Source organism: Lagenorhynchus albirostris, chromosome 2 (assembly GCF_949774975.1).
Source record: "Lagenorhynchus albirostris chromosome 2, mLagAlb1.1, whole genome shotgun sequence".
Taxonomy (NCBI): domain Eukaryota; kingdom Metazoa; phylum Chordata; class Mammalia; order Artiodactyla; family Delphinidae; genus Lagenorhynchus; species Lagenorhynchus albirostris.
In genome coordinates this window covers 152,854,747-152,876,594 of record NC_083096.1, presented here as the reverse complement: position 1 = coordinate 152,876,594, position 21,848 = coordinate 152,854,747, and the positions used below count along the sequence as shown (strand labels likewise).

Genomic DNA, 21,848 nt, shown 5'->3' with positions numbered 1-21,848 from the left:
TGGCCTGTCCCGGAGCAGAAGTTTGCTTTCCTGAAGCTCCCCCTGAGACCTCAGCTCTCCTCTTTCAGGCCACACGGAACCCATCTGCTCCCTTGGCCCCGTGACTGTCCTTTGCTATTTGGAGACAGGGATCACGTCCCCTCTCCAAGTCTTCTCTCCATATGGAACCAGTCCAGGTCCTTCAACTGTCCCTTCCATGACATAGTTGTGGGGTCACTGAATACAGCCCCACTGGACCATGATGTCAGCGGTGCCCCTGGCATTGTGCAAAGCTGCGGCCTCATTCTGCTTCCCCCGCTCTCTCTGGATACGCTCCTCCCTGCCCCTGTGCCTCTTGAGATGAGCGGTCTAGAATTCAACTCAGGCCTCCTCTGCACAGAGAGGGAGAGCCCCATCTCCTCCTACATTTGAGACCTGCGCAGTCTGACAGCAATATAAGGTGAGTCACGTGGGCAATCTTAAATTTTCTAGTAGCCACCTTAAAAAAAGTAAGGGGTGGGAATTCCCTGGTGGTCCAGTTGTTAAGACTCCGCACTTCCACTGCTGGAGGCCCGGGTTCAGTCCCTGGTTGGGGAACTAAGATCCCGCAAGCTGTGTGGCAAAAAAAAAGAAAAAAAAAAAGGAAGGGGAAATAGGTAACATGAACTTAAAACTATATTTTATTTAACCCAATATGTCCGAAATATTATTTCAACATAAATCCTTCAACATAAAAATCATTAATGAGATATCAAACTTTTTTTTCCATACAAAATCTTCAAACTCTGGTGTGTTTTCACACTTAGAGCACATCCTCTTTGGGAACAGCCACGTTTCAAGTACTTAGTAACCACCTGTGACTAGTGGCTATGGTGTTGGACACAGGTGTGAGGCAGGTCTAGACTCTACCTCTGTTAATGTGGTCTGAACGGGTAGGGTGTTGTGGCTAACACATCACCCCCATCCAGGAGGAAAGAATAATCTACTGCTTGAGGGTTAGGGCCCCTGGCTATTAGGAGATCTGGCTCCTAGGCTTGGTTCCATCACCAGCTCACTAGATATCTGACCGTGGACAAGTCACTGCCCCTCTCTGAGCCTCAGTTTCCTCATCTGACAAGTATGAAGTAAAAGAGAATCACATGCTCTATGTCAGGAACTCTCCAGGTGCCCTTTATGTGTTCTCTTACATATTTCTTGGGATAGCCCTGTGATGTAGGCTATCTTATCTCAGTTTCCCTCGTGAAGACACTTAAGCTCAGAGAGCTCTGACCCCTTCCCCCCTCCGGAGGGCCTGTGGTGGGCTGGTTGCTCCTGGCTTCTTGGCCACCACGGATACCAGTGGGGCTCATCTCAGGCAGGCAGCCCCCAAACCTGCCTCCTTCCTTGTCACGACTCCCTCCCTAAGTAGCAGACCAAGGACAGGTGATGGCAGTGTTTTGAGGTGTATTTGCAGGTGGCAGTCTGCTAGGTGGAAACACCTCCATCTGCTCAGGTGTCTGGTCTGTCTCTGCAAAGCTGTCCCATGAAGGTGGGTGGTTGTGTGGTCAGGTCCCTGCCCCTCCCTGTACTTATTCCCACTCCACCAGGATTTATTATAGTAAAACCCAGACATCGCATCGCCCAAGTCTCCCTCCCTTCATCTGCTTCCTTCCTAGCTTCTCAAATCCAGCTGGCTTCTCCTTCCTGGCCTTCCAATCCCAGAGCCATCATCTGTCACCTGTGGGACTTTGAGCAAATCACTTTATTTGACAGAATCTCAGTTTCCATGTCAGGGGTAGGGAGAATTCCCCCTTCCACACAAGCTGGTGGGAGTAACGACTGAGACAATACATGTGAACGTGACTCTCTCAGTACTTGGTGTAAATGTTGATTGTGACCGAATCTTTACAAGTCATTTTAAGAACAACTTAACTTACTTTCCTAAACTGGACCTCGCCTGGGCGCCTCTGTTACACTCTGCACAGCTTTCTTGCCTTTTCCCCAGGCGTTGGGCTTTTTAGCCTGGCCAGGCAGGCTCCCCACTGTCCTCTGAATGGACGGATCATCCACAGATGACCACCTCTCTCTGGGGAGAGCACGGGATGACGGGGCTGGAGGGGAGCTTGGCGGTCATGCCTGGGGTACCCCATCACCAAGTCTTTGGAAGTAAGACAGGTGTGACAGTGTGAATCTTTCTAAAGTATTCCCTGTGTTCCCCAAAAGAGCATACTTGACCTGAATTTAACTTTTCTTGGTTTGGAGTGAAAGCACTAGTTTTTGTTGAGTGCTCACTATGTACCAGGTATCTTATAAAAGGATGTCATCCAATTCTTACAACCCTGTTATAAAGTTTGCATATTACCCCCTTTTCATATTTGAGGAAACAGAGGCTCAGAGCTGTTTAGAGACATGGCAAGGCCTCATGCAGAGGGATTCAGCACCTCCCTCCTCTACATTGCCTCTCGAGGGCCTTTGGGCTCCACTTCGAGGCCCCTTGACTGCCTAGGATTTCTTTTTTCTTTTTTTAAAATTATTTTTAAAGTTTTTTTTTTTTTGATGTGGACCATTTTTAAAGTCTTTATTGAATTTGTTACAATATTGCTTCTGTTTTATGTTTTGGTTTTTTGGCCCCAAGGCCTATGGGATCTTAGCTCCCCGACCAGGGATCGAACCCACACCCCTGCATTGGAAGCGCAGGATCTTAACCACTGACCACCAGGGAAGTGTGCTAGGATTTCCTACGTGAGCTTTAGAGGTTGGCCTCGCCCTCCCTGGGAGCAGCAGCTGCCTCACTTTTTGGCCTGCACTGGTCTGAGAAAACCTATACTGTAGCACATTCTTTTAAGCTTTGCTTTCTTGACCTGTCTGCAACATTTGCACTATTTACCAGTTCCTTCTTCTTTAACTACTCTCTTCTCTTGGCTTTCACGAGTCCACCATTTCTTAGCTCCCTGCCTGCTCCTTCCTAGGCTCCTTTAGCAGTTCCTGGAGCCCTTCACAGTCTGCCCTTTCTCTGCTCCCCCTAATACGCTGGCATCCTTCAGCTCTTTGCTGTCTTCACATCTTGCTTCACATCACCCCAGGGTCTTAACCCCCTCCCATGGTTTCTCCATCTTGGTGCCAAGGGCTCCCAAGTTCGCATCTCCTGTCCCCACCTCATCCCAGACCTTTAGGCTTTACATCAATGCCTGCCAGATGTCTTCCTTGGCTGTCCCACAGACACCTCCAACTCAGTGCCCCCAAAGCAAATCCATCACTTCCTCTGAAGTTCCCACCCCTTCTTGTGATCGCTGGCTCAGTGAACCACCTCCCGGCTGCCCTATGCCTTATGATAATATGGGCTTCTATCTACCAAGAGCTCATGGAATACAGACTCCGTGCTAAGCCATTCCATGGCTCTCACTGATCCTTAATCAACCCAGCAAAGCTGCTATTATTTTGCTGTCGTCTCATTTCGCAGGTGAAGATGTAGTGACTGACGTTTCTGGCACACAGTAGGCACTTGACAAGTACTAGTTCTGTCTTATGGCTTTCGTTTTTTTCCCCAACAGTCTAAATTCGTAAACTAAATCAGCTATGCTCAAGCCAAGCCAGGGTACACAGCCGTTGTTCCCATCTGGGACATCTGCTTGTGTCCAGCTTGCTCTGTGACTCCGGCTTGGCAAACTGCATGCCCGGGCTGCTTCCTTGTTCTGAGATATCTCATCCTCGGACCCTCCCAGCCAAACTCCAGACCTTGCTTCAAGAGACAGCTATTGTCTGCCGAGAGGCTGTGCCGAGAGTTACCTGGGAACCCAGTTTCATACTTGCAGCCCCCAAGCCTGCTCCCCCTCTCACCTGGAGTAACAGCTGAAGCACAGGTGATGGCAATGTTTTTAGGTGTGTTTGCAAGTGATGGTCTGCTCGATGGATACACCTCCGTCTGCCTGGGTATCTGGTCTACCGCTCCAGAGCTGGCCTACCCTGGTGGGAGATTGTGAGGCCAGGTCCCAGCCCTCTCCTACATCTGTTGTTGTTATTATTATTATTGTCATTATCAGCCTCACAACAACCCTGTGAAGTAGGTATTATTATTGCCTCTTTTTTTAAAAAAATAGTATATAATTGACATATAATGTTGTATTAGTTGTAGGTGTACAACATAATGATTTGATATATGGATACATCACAAAGTGATTCCTGCAGTAAGTTGAGTTACCACCCACACCACACTAGTTATAACTATTTTTTTCTTGTGATGAAACTTTTAAGATCTACTCTGTTTGCAACTTTCAAATGGACAAGAGTATTGTTAGCTATAGTCAACATGCTGTACCTTACATGTCTTATAACTGGAAGTCTGTAGCTTGTGACCCCCTTTATCCATTTTGCCCACCCCTCACTCCCCACCTCTGGCAACCACCAATCTCTTCTCCATATCTATGAGTTAGTTTTTTCTTAGATTCTACATACAAGCGAGTTCATACAGTATTTGTTTCTCTCTGTCTGACTTATTTCGCTTAGCATAATACCCACAAGTTCCATCCACGTTGTCACAAATGGCAGGATTTCCTCCTTTTTATGGCTGAATAATATTCCCGTGTGTGTGTGTGTGTGTGCGCGCGCGCACGCACATGCACATCTCATTTTCTTTATCCATTCTTCAGTCTGTGGACACTAAGCTTGCTTCCATGTCTTGGCTGTTGTAAATAATACTGCAATGGACATGGGGGTACAGGTATATTTTCGAAATAGTGTTTTGGTTTCCTTCAGATAAATTCAGTGCCTCCTTATAGCTAAGAGAACTAGGATTCAGGGAGATGAAGGGCCTTGGCCAAGGCTACAAGCTAGACCCAAGATCGAAGCCAGGCCCTGGACTCAATATACATGTTCTTTCCATGTTCAGTTTCAAGGTGATCCTTTGGCTGTGGAGAATAAAATTAAGTTGTTCTTAAACTGACTTGTAAAACGTAAAAGTGGCCCAAAGAAAAAAATACTGTAAAGATTCAGTCACAGTGAACAGTGAACATTTATTCGAAGTACTGGGTGAGGCACGTTCACATATGTTCACATTTATTGCCTCAGTTGTTACTCACAGTAACCTTGCGAGGACGGAGGAATCTCCCCATCCCAGACATGGAAACTGAGGTTCTGCCAAGCACAGTGATTTACTCAAAGTCCCACAGGTAACAGCTGATGTTCTGGGTCTGGAAAGCAAGTCTTTGAGACTCCAAGCCCAGTGCTCTGTTCTGGAGACTGTGAGATGGTGGTCGGGAGGGAGGAGCTGGGGAAGAAGGAGATGGAGGGAGGGAGGCTTGGGCAAAGTAATCTGGAGTTTTACTCTCATATGTTCTGGTCAAGCAGTAACAGGCACAGCAATCCATTTTGGGGGGTAAGGAAACTGAAGCTTGGAGAAGTGCAGTAACTTGTTAGAAGTCACACAGCTAAGATGGTGATGCTAGTATTCATCTCGAATCTGTCTGACTCTTAGGCCTTTGCCCTCTGCACCACTCCACCTTGTGGTTGCCAAAGCCACACACCTCCTGTTTCTGATGGTCTCTTCTTCCAGCCATAACCTGATGTCTATTAGGAACTCTGGATCCTTTTCTCGCAGGTAGAAAGGGCTTGAGAGCCTCTGCCTTATAACCCCAAATAGTGCCAGGCACTGTACTAGGTAATTTACTAATACATGCATTACTTCATTTAATCTTCATGATAAGCCTGAAAGGTAGGAACTGCTATTATCCCCATTTTTATGATGAAGAATGTGAGGCCTAGAGATGGCACATGATTAGAAATGAACTAGAATTTGCATCAGGGACTTACTCCAGACCCGAGTTCTTAACTGCTACCCTCTTCCACCTTTTCTTGCCTGGACTGGGTATAGATTTTATTCTCTAAGGTATATCAGGCCGTGAACCCTAAAGACCAGAGTCCAAATCTCCAGCTACCCTTGTCCTTATCCATAAATTCCCATCTCTTCTTAAAGACACCACGCACCCCTAACACCACATGTTAAGTCCTACTAAACTTGTCTTCAATTCTCACAATTACCCTCAGCTAGGCAGTGTCGTCTCCATTTTCCTGAGGAGGCAGTTGAGGCTCTAGGGTCTCAAGGGTAGGCATCAAGGTCCAGAACCAGGTCTGTCTGTCTCCAAGATCCATACTCTTTCTACTCAACATGCCCCTCCCACCTGGGAGGCTCTGAGGGAGCCTGGAAGATCTCCCATTTAGAATCATGATGCCTCCATTCTGGCCAGCTCTGCCCCTACCCAGACGCCTTACACCGTCTCAGGGACTAAGTTCCCATCCAGATAATGGGACGAGGGGGCAATGGGCTTAATGATTTCTAAGGCTCCCGCCTGATCTGAGAGCATGGGGTCTTGTCCTCATGACTCTGTCTCAAGGCCCACAGAGAGAGCAGGGCTCAGCTCCAGCACAGGACCAGTCTCCTAAGCTTGGGGCTGATACTCATGGATCTGACCTGACCCCTGTGTCTCCAGAGGGGTCACCAGTCACATCCCTCCTCAGTGGAGGGCAATTTACCTAACTCGGGTTTCCCTGGTTCCCTGGAACCTTTCCTATGGGCCTCCCCATCAGACTCAGTGTCTACCTACCCTCTGCACTCAGCAGAGGTGATGGAGGTGATGGAGGCATAGACACCAGGCTGCTGGACCCCTTTGCCAAGTCACTGGGGTTGTCAGCTGGACTCTTCCTGGGGCACTCATTATAGCATTTACTTCTTTTTTCCTTCATTGTTCTCAATTTGTTATAAAACTATTCAATAATGCAAGACTATATAAAGTAAAACGGGAGGCTCTCCCCAACCCCCAATATTGGCTCTTGATTGGAACTAACTAATCTTAACAATTTGGGAGAATCCTTTTTATATATATAGAGCACTTTTTATATATGTGCATCCGTACATGCAAATAGAATGTACATGTGTAGAACTGATAGAAACAGAATCATAATATACACAGTGCCTGGCATGTTGTAGGCACTACTACTTTTTCCACTTAATATCACACTATGGCCACCTTTCTGTGTTAGCACCTGGAGGTGCTATTTATTCTATTTAAGAGCTACATAGTTTTCCTCTGCGTGGCTGTGGCATAACGTCATCTCCTCCAGGTGGCCTCCAGTGTTTCCCTACTGTAACCATGGCTGTCACTTCTTGAGTGCCTATCACGGGCCTGTCTCTGTAGGAGGCCCTTTAGGTACATGTTTTTCTGGATATGTCATTCTTATTCTTGGAAAGCTCACTTGGCATCTCATAAGTGCTCAGGGAATTATCAGGAGACCCATCTCAAATGTTTCACCTTTGTGAAGTCTCTCTTATTCCCTTTCCCCACCCCCTCCCTCCCCCCATTCAGGTCCTGTGCAGGATCTGAGACATGAGTAGGATAAGACCCAGTGCTAGAGGACCTCACAGACCAGTAAACAGATGTGGGAACAGATAAGTACAGCCCAGCGTGAGCAGAACAAGAAACAGGCACCAGGAACAGAGGAGGAAGGACTGATATGTCCACAGGGGTCTGGGAATCTTCTCAGAGGAGGAAGGATGCTGGGAGTTTGTCGGGTGGGAGTGGATGATGCCTTGGTTCCGTCTTTACCCTACATGTGACTTACTTCCTGCACCTGTGCTTCTCGCCCTCATCCATCCTTCATTCCACGTCCACTTCCAAAAAAGGGACTTGGGGGAGATTCCAGTTTATATAAAATGGCACATACGATAACAATAGCACAATCAACTGAGGGAAAGGAGTAAGGGTTTTGTTTTAAAATGGGAGAAGAGATGAACCATAAACCTAAACTGAGGATAGTTACTCCAATAGAATACAAGGGGTAACTATGCTTCCCAGCAGGCAAAGTGGGTTGCACCTGCTGCACTGTGGGCACAAAGGGCCCGTCCAGCCCCACAAGTAGAGCCCATGCCCCCTCCTCTCCACACTTGACCCTTGGTTGGTTCCCTGTGTTTATGGCTCGCTTGTGTATTGGGCTGGTCAGTATTTTGGATTGATCTTTAACTCTGACTGATTCACATGACTAAATTGGATGGAGAGGCTGTGGACCAACAGTTTCAGAGCACCTGCTGTCTACCACTCCTTTCCAACCACCCTCCCCTGAGACATAAACAAAGCAACTGAGGCACAAAAAGGTGCAGAGAAACATTAGCAGGGCTGGCCCTGGGGCCACGTCTCCTGATCCCCACGCAGCCTCTTCACAGGTTCAGCTGGGAGGGTCTGAGGATGAGATATCTCAGAACAAGGAACAGTCCAGGCATGCAGTTTGCCAGGCTGGAGTCACAGAGCAAGCTGGACACGTATAGATGCCCTAGGTGGGAACAATGGCTGTGTATCCCAGCACGGCTTGAACGTAGCTGATTTAGTTTATGAATTTTGACTGTTGAAAAAAACAAAAGCTGTAAGACAGAACTAATACTTGTCAAGGGCCTAATAGATGCCGGAAACTTCTGTTAACTACGTCTTCATCTGTGAAATGGGGATGACAATAAAATAATACCAATCTCTCCAGCTGATAAAGGATCAGTGAGAGCCATGGAATCACTTAGCATAGAGCTAGCACTTGTTAGGCCCTTGACAAGTATTATTGTTATTATCTTGGTCATTATTGTCATCATCCTCACAATAGTCCTGTGAAGTAGGTATTGCCAAAGTTGCCTAAGGATAAGGAACTGAGGCTCAGGGAGAAGAAGTGCCCGAGGTCACCGAGTTAGAGCCAGGAAGCTAACCTGGGCCTGTTGGGCTCAATTCCTGGGCTCTTTTGATGCTGAGCCATGAAGGGGAGTCCAGGAGATAAAATGAAGGCTAAGGACAAGCGCACAGAAGACAGCCAGGACTGGGGTGAGAGTATATGGCATTAGGTCCCTCTACTGGGTGAGGAGGTCTCCGAAAGGCAGCTGCAGAACGTGGATACATTCAGCTGGCCTGGACCTGCAGCTAGAGTGGCAGTCATTATAGTGTAGGCCATGCTTGGGCCATGCAGAGCACCCAGAGGAGCTGCAGAGAAGCAGCTGCGAGGAAGGCTGGGGCTGGACCCGGACCCAGGTCCCAGGGTGCTGGGCAGGGCAGGGCCGGGCTACCTGAGGGGGCCATATCTGGGCTCCTGGGTGATGAGAGCTTAGGAAAGTGATGTCATTTGCATGGACTACATTTTTGGCTTCTCCTCACTTCGTCCAAGTATCAAATTGCAATGATTAAAAAGTAGAAATTAAGGGTGTGGGCTGAGCATGTTTCACCAAACATGGATAGAAACGATGGCATATCCCATCCCTGCTGCCCTGCCAGCTGCACTTGGCTCGGGCAGTCTGTGCCACCACTACGTGGCATTACTCACCTGTGTAGGCAGCAACAAGGTGAGAGAAAGCAGTTGCAGTGGTGAAAACATCAGGTTTGGGGTTGGAAAACTCTGTCTTAGCTCTTGGCTCTGTGACCTGGGAGAAGTTCTTTTACTTCTCTGAGCCTCTGCTGCCCCTTCCAACCTCTCAGGGTTAATTAAGGCTCAAGGCAGAACCACGGAATCAGTTAGCATAGAGGCTACACTTGATAAATAAGTAAGATAAGTAAGCACTTGATAATGATGATTATGATATTTATTTACTTATTTATTTTTATACATTTACTTTATTTATTTATTTATTTTTGGCTGTGTTGGGTCTTCGGTGCTGCGCGCGGGCTTCCTCTCTAGTTGCGGCGAGCGGGGGCTACTCTTCGTTGTGGTGCGTGGGCGTCTCATTGCGGTGGCTTCTCTTTGTTGTGGGCTCTAGGCACACGGGCTTCAGTCGTTATGGCACACAGGCTCAGTAGTTGTGGCTCGGGAGCTCTAGAGCGCAGGCTCAGTAGTTGTGGCGCACGGGCTTAGTTGCTCCGCGGCATGTGGGATCTTCCCAGACCAGGGCTCGAACCCGTGTCCCCTGTATTGGCAGGAGGATTCTTAACCACTGCGCCACCAGGGAAGTCCCCGATGATGATATTTATTAAATATTATTATTATATCATTTTCACAACCACCCTGTGAGGTTTCCCCAGCAGCTGTTGCCTCAGTTTCCTTAGCAGATGCTCTCAGTTTCCCCATCTGCAAAATGGGAATAGTGCCGATGGCTCCAGAGTGTGGCTGTCAGGATGAAATGAGTGAGAGCACATGGCCCGGTGCCTGGCACACAGGAGGCCTTCTGTCACTGTTGGCCTCCACCCTCCTATCAGCCGGCGTCTCAGGGGGACTGGTTGCTCTGATTATCCTAATTCACTGGGATTCCACAGCCTCTCTTCCCAGCACGCCTCATGCTGTGGGTCCTCAGGCCGAGAGTCAGGCTGGGGAGGTAGTGATGTTTGCATGGGCCCAGGAGACAGAGGGCAAGGCCACGCTGAAGGCCAGAGAGAGACATCCTCACAATGCCCCAGAGGTTACGTAGCTCTTTCTCCACATCATCTCCTTTCATTCTCCTGCCCACTCCGGAGGTAAGTGTTGTGATCCCCATTTTGCAGATGGGGAAACTGAGGTAAGGGGCCAGTCCAGGGTCGCACAGGAAGTCCTTGATGGGGCTGGCACTTGCCTTTCTCCATAGCTACCTGTCATCCAGCAATGGGGCTGCGGCTGCGGCCGAGGGGAGAAGCAGCAAACCCAGCGGGCCGTGGGCGGCCCTCTGGGGGCTCCTCACAGGCAGAGTCTCACTGGCTTGGGCAAGTCTGCTGCCTCCATGGCCTGGTGGGCTGCAGGGGACCTGGTAAGATGGGGGCAGCTGGAAGAGGCAACCTTCTCCTAGAAACCTCACTCCCTTCCCTAGGACTCCTTCTCTGAACAGGCACGGCTCTATAGAATTCCAGACTACTTTAATATTCTGTGAGGAGGTATCAGGGCTCTGCGAGCCTCAGCTTCAGATGGAACCTTTGAGATCATCTGCTCCAGGCCTCTCACCTGTTTGATCAGAAAACAGAGGCTCTGAGGAACAGAGAAGTGACTTAGCAGGGCCAGGAGCAGAACACTGCAGCTCAGTGTTCTGACAGGATCACTGGATCAGGAAAATGACAGGCTAGGTCAGGACAATCCCGAGGAGAGGTCACGTGGGCAGGACGGGGCGGGCCAGGGCAGTGAGGCCACAGTGAGATGCGGGTCTTCTTCTGCTGGGCATGGCTGTCAAGCGCTCATTTCATCATTTCCTTTCAACATCCCTGGGAGGTCAGAGTTGCTGTCCTCGCTCTACATGGGTAAGAAACAAGACTCAGAGAAGTCTACAGTCAAACAGCCTCCTAGTGAAGGAGGTGAAATTCGAACCCGGTCCTGTTGGTCTCCAAATCCTACATCTTTTCCATTTACACCTCTTATACTGGGTTTGAATAGTGTCTCCCCGCACCCCCAATCCACGCCCTTCCTGGAACCTCAGCATTGGATCTTTTTTTGGAAATAAAGTCTTTGCTGATGTAATTAGTTAAGATTAGGTCACAGTGGAGTAGGGTGGGCCCTAAATCCAGTGTGGCTGGTGTCATCACAAGCAGGAGACAGACACAGAGAGGACAATGCCATGTGAAGACGTGGAGAAGAGACGGAAAGGAACGCCGCGTGAAGACGGAGGCAGAGGAGTGATGTGTCTATCAGATGAGGAACGCCAGGATTGCCAGCAACCACCAGAAGCTAGAAGAGGGGAGGACGGATTCACCCCTAGAGGCTTCAGAGAGAGCGTGGCACTGCCAGCACCTTGATTTCAGGCTGCTAGTCTCCAGAACTGTGAGACAATAAATTCCTGTTCCTTTAAGCCGCTTCGGTACTTTGTTACAGCAGCCCCAGCAAACTCATACGCCTCCTTCCTATTGTACAGAAAAAGGGGTGACTTACAGGCATCATGGATACCAGGTGTGGTCGTGTGGAAATTTAGAATATCAGGCAAGCCCAACACGGAGTAGGATGAGGGGGGCATACATCTGTCTGGCATTTGCTCTTTGCCGGCTCCGTGCTGTGCACTTTACACAGGTGGGATTAATCATCCCCTACAGGTAAGTATAGCCATTCCCATTTCACAGATGAGGAAAGTGAGGCTCAGAGAAGGGAAGTGATTTGCCCCGAAGCTCATTTTCCCCTACCTCTAGTGCTGTGCAAGGAGCAAACCCAGACTCCAGTTTGAGTCTCAGGGAAGCAGGCTACTCACTTCCCTACTCTGAGCCTCCCTTTCTTCATCTAGAGAATGGGAATAATAGCGTCTGCCTCTTGGGTGGTTGTGAGAATACAATGCATTTATCCTGCCATTCCACAAATGTTTATTGAAAGTCTCTGTTCCAGCCCCCGCTTTGGCTCCTGGGGACACAGCCGTGAACGAGATGGGCAGAGTTCTTGCTCCCAAGGAGTATCATGCCTGGCAGGTACTCCGCAGGGGCTGGCACTTAGCAAGTGCTCAGTAAAACTTAGGGGGATAAGGATATAGCGTTAAGTGGGATGGTGGATGGGACAGGCTTGGCCTATAAGAGTAGCTCACTTCAGCACTACTTCTCTGCCACTGTCGGTGGCGGTACAGACTCCTGGCCCAGGGGGACACAAGGCCCTCTTGACCTGGGCCCCATGCTTTTGGGCACGGAGCAGCCACGGGTCTAAGCCGCCTCCCCGAGCCCGCAGGACTCCCTGGCCCAGGCCTGCACTGTGAAGGCAGCTGAAGGCGCCTCGGGCCTTGCCTCAGTGCCCTCCCCGGCTGCACTGTCCCCCTCAGCCAGCAGCCTCAGCTCAGCCCCGCCCACTCCCTGACACTGTCCCTGGGCCAGGCCTGAGCCTGCCTTGGAGGCTCTCCCAGCTGTCCTGATGTCCCCTCTGGCTTCTGCAGACGCTCCCCCTTCTACCCCTGGAGGCCTCCGCTGGGCACCAGCCCCTCCCCCTCCAGAGGCGTCCCCAGACATCACCCCTGTGCTGTTCTCTTTTCCTGACAACTGTGGCATCAAATGTCAACCAGGCTCTGCTCTCGGTACCGGCAGGTGGGGGCAGGGGGGTGGTTCTTGCTCTCTGTGCAGTTTAGGGGAGGGTCCCCTCAAGTCCCCCAGGAGGGGCGAGGAATGGCTGGCCCTGGTCTGGCTCTGCTCCCAACTCACTGCTCTGCCTTGACCAAACCCCTCCCCCCAGACCTCGGCTTATCTCAGCCATGAAGGAGAGGCAGCCCTCTCTGGGCTTTTGAGGACCAAAAGGGACACAGGCAAAGTCCTTTGGGGACTGGGAAAATGCTGGGCAAGTGGCATTGGGCTCCCCCGAAAGCTGACTGTCTTCCAGGTGGGTTCTGGAAGGGGGTTCTTGGGGGTGCAGAGCAGCTACGCCCATCAGACCTCAGAGAAGCCTGTCTTCTGTCCTCACTTGCCCCGAGTGAGCCGAGACAGCTGGCACCGTGCTGGGGAAGCGGGCTCTGGCGGGCCCTGACAGCTCAGCGGTGGCAGCAGTGGAGGTGGCGGTGGCGACAGCGGCAGGGGCTATTCTGAGAGCTGGGAGGGGCTGGGGAGCTGAGACTGGAGGAGGGGAAGCAGCTGGGAGGACACAGTCCTGCGGGGCTGGGGGGGTCAGTGCGTGGCTCAGGAAGGGGTCTGCCGAGGGCAGTGTGCCTCGGGAGAGGTGGGTAGTGCCTGTCACTGGGAGGGATGGACAACTGAGGTACCAAGGCGTGCCCTGGGATCGTTCGGGTGTATGTGCACAGGTTTTGTGATCCAAGTGTAAGTTGACCGGGTAAAGCACGTGTCTGTGTGTGAGTGAGCGAGTGTGTGTGCATTGGAATGTGAGTGAGTTTAAGTACAAGGGAAGGTGTGAGCAGAAGCAAACGTGCCTGTGTGTGGAAGGGGGAGGAAAGCGAGGGTGAGCAAGTGGGGGCTTGTCTGTGAGCAGGAATGAATGTGGGAGTGGTAGGGAGGGTAACTGGGAGCTTGAGAGCCAGTGTGGAGGAGGGAAGGGGAGTGGGAGGGCCCTGGGGTTGGAACCACAGGAACTTGAGGGTCTGCAGAATTGGGACACACGTGTAAGGGACATAGGCAAGTGTGCATGCGAGTGAGCCCGAGTGTGTGAGTGGACACCAGTGCGTGCGTGGTGAGAGCAGGTGGGACAGTGTGACCTGGGACAAATAGGGAGGGAAGATATTACACCAACAGTAATAATAACAGCTAGGATTATTGAGCACTTACTCTGAGCCTCGTGCTGACTTTCACGATTTTACGGAATCCTTCAAATAGCCTCTGAAGTTCGCGCTATGATGATGCTCCTTTATAGATTAGGAAATAGTGGCTTTGGGCAATTAAGGAACTTGTCCATACTCTTAATCACTATGTTATACAGCTTTACAATGAACATGTGAGCAGGAACCAAGTTGTGAGTAGAGAAAAATGAGCATTGGTGTGCATGGTAGGTGTGAGTGTGTGTGTGTGGCAGGGGGGGAGCGGGGGCTGAGTGTTCCAGTGTGGGTCCCAGAGGAGATTCCAGGCAGCAGCTGTGGACACTGGGAGGGGCAGGGGCCGGAGCAGAGCCTGAGTCAGCCTCTAGGGTGTCTCTGCCAACCTGGCTTCCCAGCCCCGCAGTGGCAGCCTGTGCCAGGGCCCCCAGCTAAGGATCCTCCCAGCTCTGGTATGGCCCCCAGCAGGCCCCGTCTCACAGAGCAGGCTACGCCAGGGCTGAAAACCAGCAGGAGGCCGGCCTGGCTTCCAGGGTACCTGAGGGGGCAGCCCTCAGCATGGGCTCCCCAGGCAGGGAGGGCATATGAGAACTGTGGGAGGGGGTCCAGCAGTGATTTCAGGGCCCTTCTGACTCTAAACAGAACCACCTGGAGGGTGTGTGTGTATATGTAAGCAGAAAGGGGACAGCCAATGGTTCCCATGCACCCTTGCCTTCGGGATGTGACTCAGGCAGATGCCATGCCAGGCATTTGCAAGCTGGACCTGCTCCCACCCTGGGGGGGGGGGTGGCGAGGAGGGGCCCCTCCAGCCCTGCCCGCACCCTCACCCTTGGCCCTACTCCTTGGGACCTAAGCTGAAAGGAAGAAATTTTTGAGAGAGGGGTGTCTCCTGTGGTCTGGGACCAGCCTTCCCACTGCCCAGAGAACTTTCTGCAAGTTGCAGTCTCCAGCCTCTCCAGGAATGTGGTACTGGCTGGTGAGCTTAGATTCTAGTCCTGGCCATTCCATCTGGGCAAGACACCTGCCCACTCTGGGCCTCAGTTTCCTGACTGGCAGAAGAGAAATATTGGGCTAAAGGGACATAGATATTACTGGCAGAGCAGCAGTGGTCTGGGCAAGCAAGGGACAAGGACAAGTGCTGGGAGCTGGGTTAAAGAAGGTGTCAGGGATAAGTTGAGCTGAGTTTTGAGGAATGGGAAAATCTTCGGAGGACCTTGAGGAGGGTAAAGGGTGTTTTAGGCAGAGGGGATGCACCAAGCAAAGGCTGGCAGGTGGAGTGTTGCCTGGAAACCTAGCCTAGGGCCCTGTGGGATGAGGTAATGGGCTGCCCAACTGCTCATCCGACCTCTTCCTTCTGAGGCTGTATGATGATCTGACTTACATCTGACTTCTCCACTAGCCTATGAGGGAGGGACCTCATCTGTCTCTGCTGCTGCTCTTGCCTTAGTAGCCCCAACAGTGCCTGGTGCATCAAAGGTGCTCAATAAATAACTGTTAAATGAACGAGCAACTTCTCCCCAAACAGGATGAAATTTGGGGCAAGTGTTTGCTCCAACAGCCCCTGCAAGAGCCTCCCACAGACTCTAAAGCAGTGGTTTGCAAAGTGTGGTCCAGGGTGCATCACCTGGGAACTTCTCAGAAATGCAGAGTCTCAAGCCCCAACCCAGACTTACCAGACTGGGGCACAGCAATATGTTTTAACAAGCTCGCCAGGTTGATTCTACTACACGTTAAACTTCAGGCACCCTGAAAGCCCACGAAAAACAACTTGCAGATGGAGAAGCCAAAATTGTGGCCAAGCCTGACCCAGAACACAGGTATTCTTGACCCTCTCCCTTTCTCCAGCCCAGGGCACAAAGAAGAGGAGAGCTCCATCATCCACCCCACCAGGTTTCTGGAATGAAGACTTGGAAACACCGGGGCGGGGTGGGGGTGGGGGTGATGGGGGGTGTCTAGAAACAGGGGCGGGGCATTCCTCCCAGGAATAGAAGGCGGAGCCAAGTGCTCTGAGCCCCGCCCCATCCCCGTTGCCCCGGGAAACCCCGGGTTGTAACAATAACCGGCTGACGCGCTTCGGGGAGGGATCCTGCCGAGTCCGTGGGCGGGACAGCCCTGCTGCGGACCAATGAGAGCGCTCGGGCCTCGCCCCCGCGCCCCCTCCCCCAGCTCAAAGTAGGGGGCGGGGTCGCACCCGCCGCTCCTCCCCTGCTCCGTAGGCGGCGCTGTTGCGTGCTGGGGCTGCGGCAGGGTCGCCCCCGGCCGGGAGCCCCGCCCCCCCACCTCCAGCCCGCGGGCGGGGCACCCGGCCGGCCGAGGATTCCACGGCCGCGGGCGGGCACGCCCCGCCCTCTCCCGCGCCGGGCCCGCCCCCTCCCCGTCCCCCGCCCATCCGAGGTGCAGCCGGCGCTGAGCGCGGCAGGCGCGGGAGCTGGCGCTGGAGCCGGAGCGGCGGCGGCGGCGGCATTCACGGGGCGGCGGCGGCGGCGCGGGCTCCGGCACGGGCTCGGGCTCCGGCATGGTGCAATCCGGCCCCGTCCCGGGAGAGCGGGGCCCGCGTGCGGGGCCGGCGCCGGGGGAGCGGCGGCAAAGACGGTGGCGGTGGTGGCTGCAGGCGCAGGCAGGCGGCAGGTGCTAGAAGCGGGGCTGGGCGAGGTGTGTGCCCGCTGGGCTCCGGGGCCGCCGCTCCCTCACTGCCCCCATCTCTCCCTCCCTTCGGGCTTCCCAGCGCGTCCAGCCCCCTGTCTCCGCGACCCGGCCCATGGCGCCCCGCGGTTGAGCCGGCGCCGCCAGGGACCCCTCCCGCGGGCCTCCCCGGGGCGCGCAAATCCCAGAGCCGCCCGCCCACCATCCGCGGAGCCCCCCTCCCCTCCTCGCCCGAGCCGGGCGGGACCATGGCTGCGAAGCTGCGAGCGCATCAGGTGGACGTGGACCCGGACTTCGCGCCGCAGAGCCGGCCGCGCTCGTGTACCTGGCCCCTGCCGCAGCCAGACTTGGTCGGCGACGAGGACGGAGCGCTGGGTTCAGGGGTGGCCGAGGGCGCTGAGGACTGCGGGTCGGAGCGCCGAGCCACGGCCCCGCCGATGGCCCCAGCGCCGCCGCTGGGCGCGGAGGTCGGACCGCTGCGGAAAGCGAAGAGCTCCCGGCGGAACGCGTGGGGGAACCTGTCCTACGCCGACCTCATCACCAAAGCCATCGAGAGCGCCCCGGACAAGCGGCTCACGCTCTCGCAGATCTACGACTGGATGGTCCGTTACGTGCCCTACTTCAAGGATAAAGGCGACAGCAACAGCTCGGCCGGCTGGAAGGTGGGGGCGTCCGGCAGGGGAGGGGGTCTGGAGTCGTCGGCTGGGGCTTCCAGGGGCTGCTAGATGCGTCTGGGCTCCCGGCGGGCGGTCTAGAGGGAGGCTCTGGGGCACCCCCAGGAGTCACAGAGTGTGTGCCCAGGGCGTGGGGCCGGCCGGAAGACAGGCGGGGGCGTGCTGGGAGCAGCTGTGTGCACGCTCTGGATGCGAGCTGGGAGGTCTGGTGGGGTGACAAGGGACTGCCACTTTGAGGCACTCTCGAGGGACACCCTCACCCCATCCTTGGGGGCATAGCAGAAGAACCTATTCTCGGGCCTCATACATTGGGGACCCCCCTCTTAACCCCACGAGTTTGCTTTGTGTTACTCTTGTTTTACCCTCTCCACCAGGGCACCCTCCTTAAAGAGCTGACATAATGACTTGAGGCCAGTGGCTGCTTTCCTCCCAAATCTTTCCCACTGCCCTCCCTGGAGCTGGCCGCAGGGTGAGGAATGCGACCCTAGGCCCACAGTTCTTTCTGTGGTGCCAGGAGTTCACTCTAGGGCACCAGCCAGCCTAGGGTGGGGAACTGGTCAGGTGACCTGAGATCTGAGTTCTCCATGGGGCAGCTGCTGCCCCCCTTGCTTGGCTCAGCGTGGTGGGCTGGTGATGATCCCTGCTGGTGTGAGGGCAAGGTACTGAGACCTGGGGATCTGCCCATGACCACCCCAGGCTGTCTTCCACTTCCCTGGCTTTCTGAGCCCAGATGCACTTGGGGGAGGGGGAGAGGGGAGGGGCACCCCAGGGAGGCCTCAGTACCAACCAATGGAAAGGGGGGAGCCATCTTGGGCGACGACAGGGTCTTGACGGGATTGTGGCCTCCAGACCCTCCCCTGGCCAACTTGTTGGGGCGTGGGGATAGTCGATGCCTTTGGGGGAAAGCAGACTGGGGTGGGGTGGGGGTCGGGCCATGCCTAGGGCCTGTGAGCTTTGAGACTCCCTGTGGGAGAGGGGGGTCTCTATGAGGGAGGCATGCCTGAATGGAGGGAAGGGGCTCTGGCTGGTGGTGCCTATAGGCAGGGTCAGAGGAAGGAGGTGTGCTGGGGGAGGAGGGGAGGCTTGCGGACATGGACAGCTCAAGATGCCCAGGGGCTGCACTGTAGGGGCCACGGTGCTCTGCCCTGGGAGCCCATGGCTCTCAGGCTTTACGCTGGCAGCTTCTCTGTCTGTCTGTGGCCACTACTGGGTGGGGACACAGGCTGGAGGGGCCCACATGAGTCTCCTTCTCCATCCTCTCTCCGGTCCCCTTGGGCTCAGCCCCCTCCGGAACACTTGTTTCTCCTAAATGGGTCCTGCCCTTGTGCTTTGCTCCCACCTCCCTCCCATGTACTGTCCCACCCTTCACTTATCCCTGTAGATAGACCCTGTCCTCAAGGGCACAGAGTTCAGATGCCTCTTCCAGGAAGCCTTCCCTAACCCTTTTTAGCTAGCTCAGGACTCCCTCTTCTCTGGCCCTCTCCCTACCTGTCATAGGTCTTAGTCTTTTGTGTCCTGTCTCATTTCCCTTCCCCACCCGCTTTGGAAGACAGTGGCAGTGTCAGAACAATCTCTGTGCCCACGGCACCGAGCATAGAGCCTGGCACTGGGAACTACCAGTGCATGTCTGGTAAAAGAGTGAAGAAATACGTGGATAGTGAAGAGGGTGCTGAGGCCAGGGAGGGTACTATGGGCCAGAATAAGCCAGGAGGGCTTCCTGCAGGAGGCAGAGCTCCAGCTGGGCTTGATGGGTGAGGGATGATGGGGAAGATGGCAAGAGGGAACATGAGGCTTGAAGCTGGGAGAGAACTGCAGTTCACTGAGGGTCTCAGGGCCAAGCCCCGTGCCAGGCACCTTCAGGCATCTGTGCCAGGTATCTCCTTTAATGCTCTCTGCACTCCCTGAGGTGGGTTTTACTGTCACTACTTATAGGGCTGGGCACTGAGGCAGGGAGTGGAGGAGTGAACTGCCCAAGGTCACACAGTCAGTAGATGGGAAAACTGGATTCCAGTCCAGATGTGTCTCCCTCCAGGGACCCAGAGCCTCTGGAATAGTGTCCTGCTGGCACTGGATGTGGGAGGGGGACACTGACAGCTTTCAAACAGGGGCAGATCTAAATCCTAGACTGTGATTGGGAAGGTACTTGGAGATAATTTAGTCCCATGAGTTCATTTCTCAGACTGTGAGACTGAGGCCCTGGAAGAGAATGGGACTCTTCTCAGGTCATCAGTGAGCGGCAGGCCCTGGATGATGGCCCAGGCCTCCCGCCTGCCCATTGGATGCAGTTTCCACTGCACCACGCTGCTGGGGACACACTGGTTCTCCCTGCGCCTGGGCTCAGGAATGCTTGTCCTGGGCTAGGGCATTGGTGAGGGAGCCTCAGCCTTGGGCTCCTGACCTAGGCCCTGGCAGAGACCCCCAAGGCACTGGAGGAGGGCTGTTCAGAGAGGCCCCTGGCCTTTCCCATCTCATCTCCTCAGTGGCTGTCCTCCTTCTACCCCACCGCCCATCCAGCTCCCCAGGGAGCCTCCTTCCCCTCTCATTCCTGTCCCTCCTAATGCCTGTTCCCCCATTCCCAGTCAGTCCCTCCAGGGCCCTGGTGGCGGGCTGTTCCCAACTCCCAGCCACCCTCCGGTTAGCAGAGCCTGTGGTACACTGCAGGTGCCAGGGCTGGGGCCAGGGACCCCATTGTTCCTTCCTCCCTCCCCTCCCCCACGTAAGTGTTGCACTTGAGTCCCTGGAGTGTACCGAACCCTGTGCTAGATGGAGTGGGGGGACCGAAGGGGAAGGCGTTGCACCTGCTTTCAGGATGCATCAGGGCTCAGCCAGTTCCACACGCAAGCCCTCTGTCTTGCAGGCAGGACTGGGGGCCGGGGAGTGGGGGTGGGAGTAGGGGTGTGGGGAGAGTGGGGTAGGTCCCTCACAGAGAGCACTTGATCTGGTCTGTCTTCTCTGGGTCGGGGTGGGGGTAGAATTGGGGAGAAAGTCTTCCAAGGGATATTGACTGCATACGCAAAGGCAAGGAGGTGGAATTGCGTATGTTGGGTTTGGGAGACTGTTGGGTGTGCCAGGCTGGAACCAAGGGCTCCTGGGCAGGGCTAGGAGCGTGGGATGGCAGGGCTGTGGCATGGGAAAGGCCGAGTGAGGGCCCTGTGCTTGGCCTTTGCCCTGTGGTCCCACCTGTGATGTGGGAAGATAGTTCAGAGGTGTTGCAGAGAGGAATTGGAGGAGGCAAGATCAACAGCAGGCCTAAGGCACCCAACAGGCTGAAGCCCGAAGAGAGTCTGGGCTTGGTGCTGGGAACACCACCAGAGAGGCTGGTAGTGTTGCCGTCAGGGCAGAGGGTCTCCAGGCCTGGGACGAGGGCTTGGACAGGAGTCTCCCTCCCTCTCCAGTGTCCCAAAAGTGTGGATATCCCACATCCAGGTAGAGCCTCCTACTTCCTCTCAGACACTCTAGCCCCACCTGCCTCCTCCGGGAAGCCTTCCAGGCTGCTCTGGGTCCTGGTGCTCCTTCCACTTAGCGCCCTTGGAGTTATTCCGCCTGCTTTTGTGTTTCCAGGCTGCCAGCTCCCCTGGGAGCTCCCAGGCCAGGCCGGGGTGCCTCCCATTCCTGTCCACGGGACTGGTGGGGGAGGAGCCCAGTGGATGGGGATTTCCCTTCTCCCTCAGTGCCTGGAGCAGCTTGGCTGTTGTGGGGTGGGATCGGGTGGGGGGGTGTCCCCCCCATCCGGCCCACGCGGGCCAGTAGGTCCTAGGTGGGGTGGGGGCTAGAGGGGAGGCACTGATCTGAGAGGCCGGGAGGAGGGTCCTGCTACAGCCCGACTGAGCGGTGGTTGTGCGTGCAGGGGCTCCCCTTTTTCTCCTCCCCCCAGCCCGTTCCAGCAGGGCTCCCTCCTTCTTCTTTGTCCTCCGGGGATCCCCAGCCCCGAGGGCTGGTGGAGGTGCGGGAAGAGGCGGTGTGAGCCCGGGTTGGGGGGTGTCCTCACCCCCCGCGCTGCACGAGCGGGGGGCTGGCAGCTGCCCGCCTCCTGGGCACGAGCCCGTGCCAGCCGCTCCTGGCACAGTTGCTGGCACGCCCGGCAGACTCCCACGGCCACCTGCTCACACCCACCCACGAGCGCTGGCGCGCGGCGGGCCCTTCCGGCTTCCCGGGCCTCCCGGCGCCCCTCCCTCGCCACCGCGCCCCTCCCCCCCAGTCCTCTGCTCCCCGAAGGCCCCACACTCTGCCCGCCGCGTGGCCCGCCCGGCGGCCCCCTCCCCAGAAACTTGGGGAGCTTGGGAGGCAGGGCCGCCGGGAGGCCCCTGGGGTGGCTGCGCCTCTGCGGGGAGAAGGGGGGGACCTGGAGGCAGACAGACAGACCGACAGACAGGGTGAGGGCCCCCGCCTGCCACCTGGCGCCGCTCCAGCGGGACGATGGCGGGCAGCGCCGTGCCAGGCGGTAATTGCAGACA

At 54.8% G+C, this 21,848-nt stretch overlaps 1 protein-coding gene and 2 long non-coding RNA genes across 4 annotated transcripts in view; 2 read left to right on the top strand and 1 right to left on the bottom strand.

The window, feature by feature from the left end:
- The first annotated feature begins 222 nt into the window (after positions 1-222).
- LOC132514885 (uncharacterized) overlaps positions 223-21,848 on the top strand; it is a 449,815-nt gene continuing 428,189 nt past the window's right edge. The window contains exons 1-2 of one of the 2 annotated variants that reach the window (XR_009538972.1): positions 223-439; positions 11,454-11,710. This is a non-coding gene — a long non-coding RNA (uncharacterized LOC132514885). Of the gene's footprint in view, positions 440-7,313; positions 7,464-11,453; positions 11,711-21,848 lie in introns of those variants that run through there. The other variant, XR_009538973.1, reaches the window with a different exon arrangement.
- Positions 9,567-17,528, bottom strand: LOC132514886 (uncharacterized). The gene is made up of 3 exons (XR_009538974.1): positions 17,046-17,528; positions 10,876-11,157; positions 9,567-9,874 (listed from the first exon to the last, which is right to left on the bottom strand). It is a non-coding gene; the product is annotated as an uncharacterized LOC132514886 (long non-coding RNA).
- Positions 16,562-21,848, top strand: part of FOXO6 (forkhead box O6) — a 21,227-nt gene continuing 15,940 nt past the window's right edge. The window contains exons 1-2 of the mRNA XM_060140365.1: positions 16,562-16,705; positions 16,803-17,382. Coding sequence (XP_059996348.1) covers positions 16,593-16,705; positions 16,803-17,382 — 693 coding nt within the window. The 5' untranslated portion in view covers positions 16,562-16,592. The remainder of the gene's footprint in view (positions 16,706-16,802; positions 17,383-21,848) is intronic.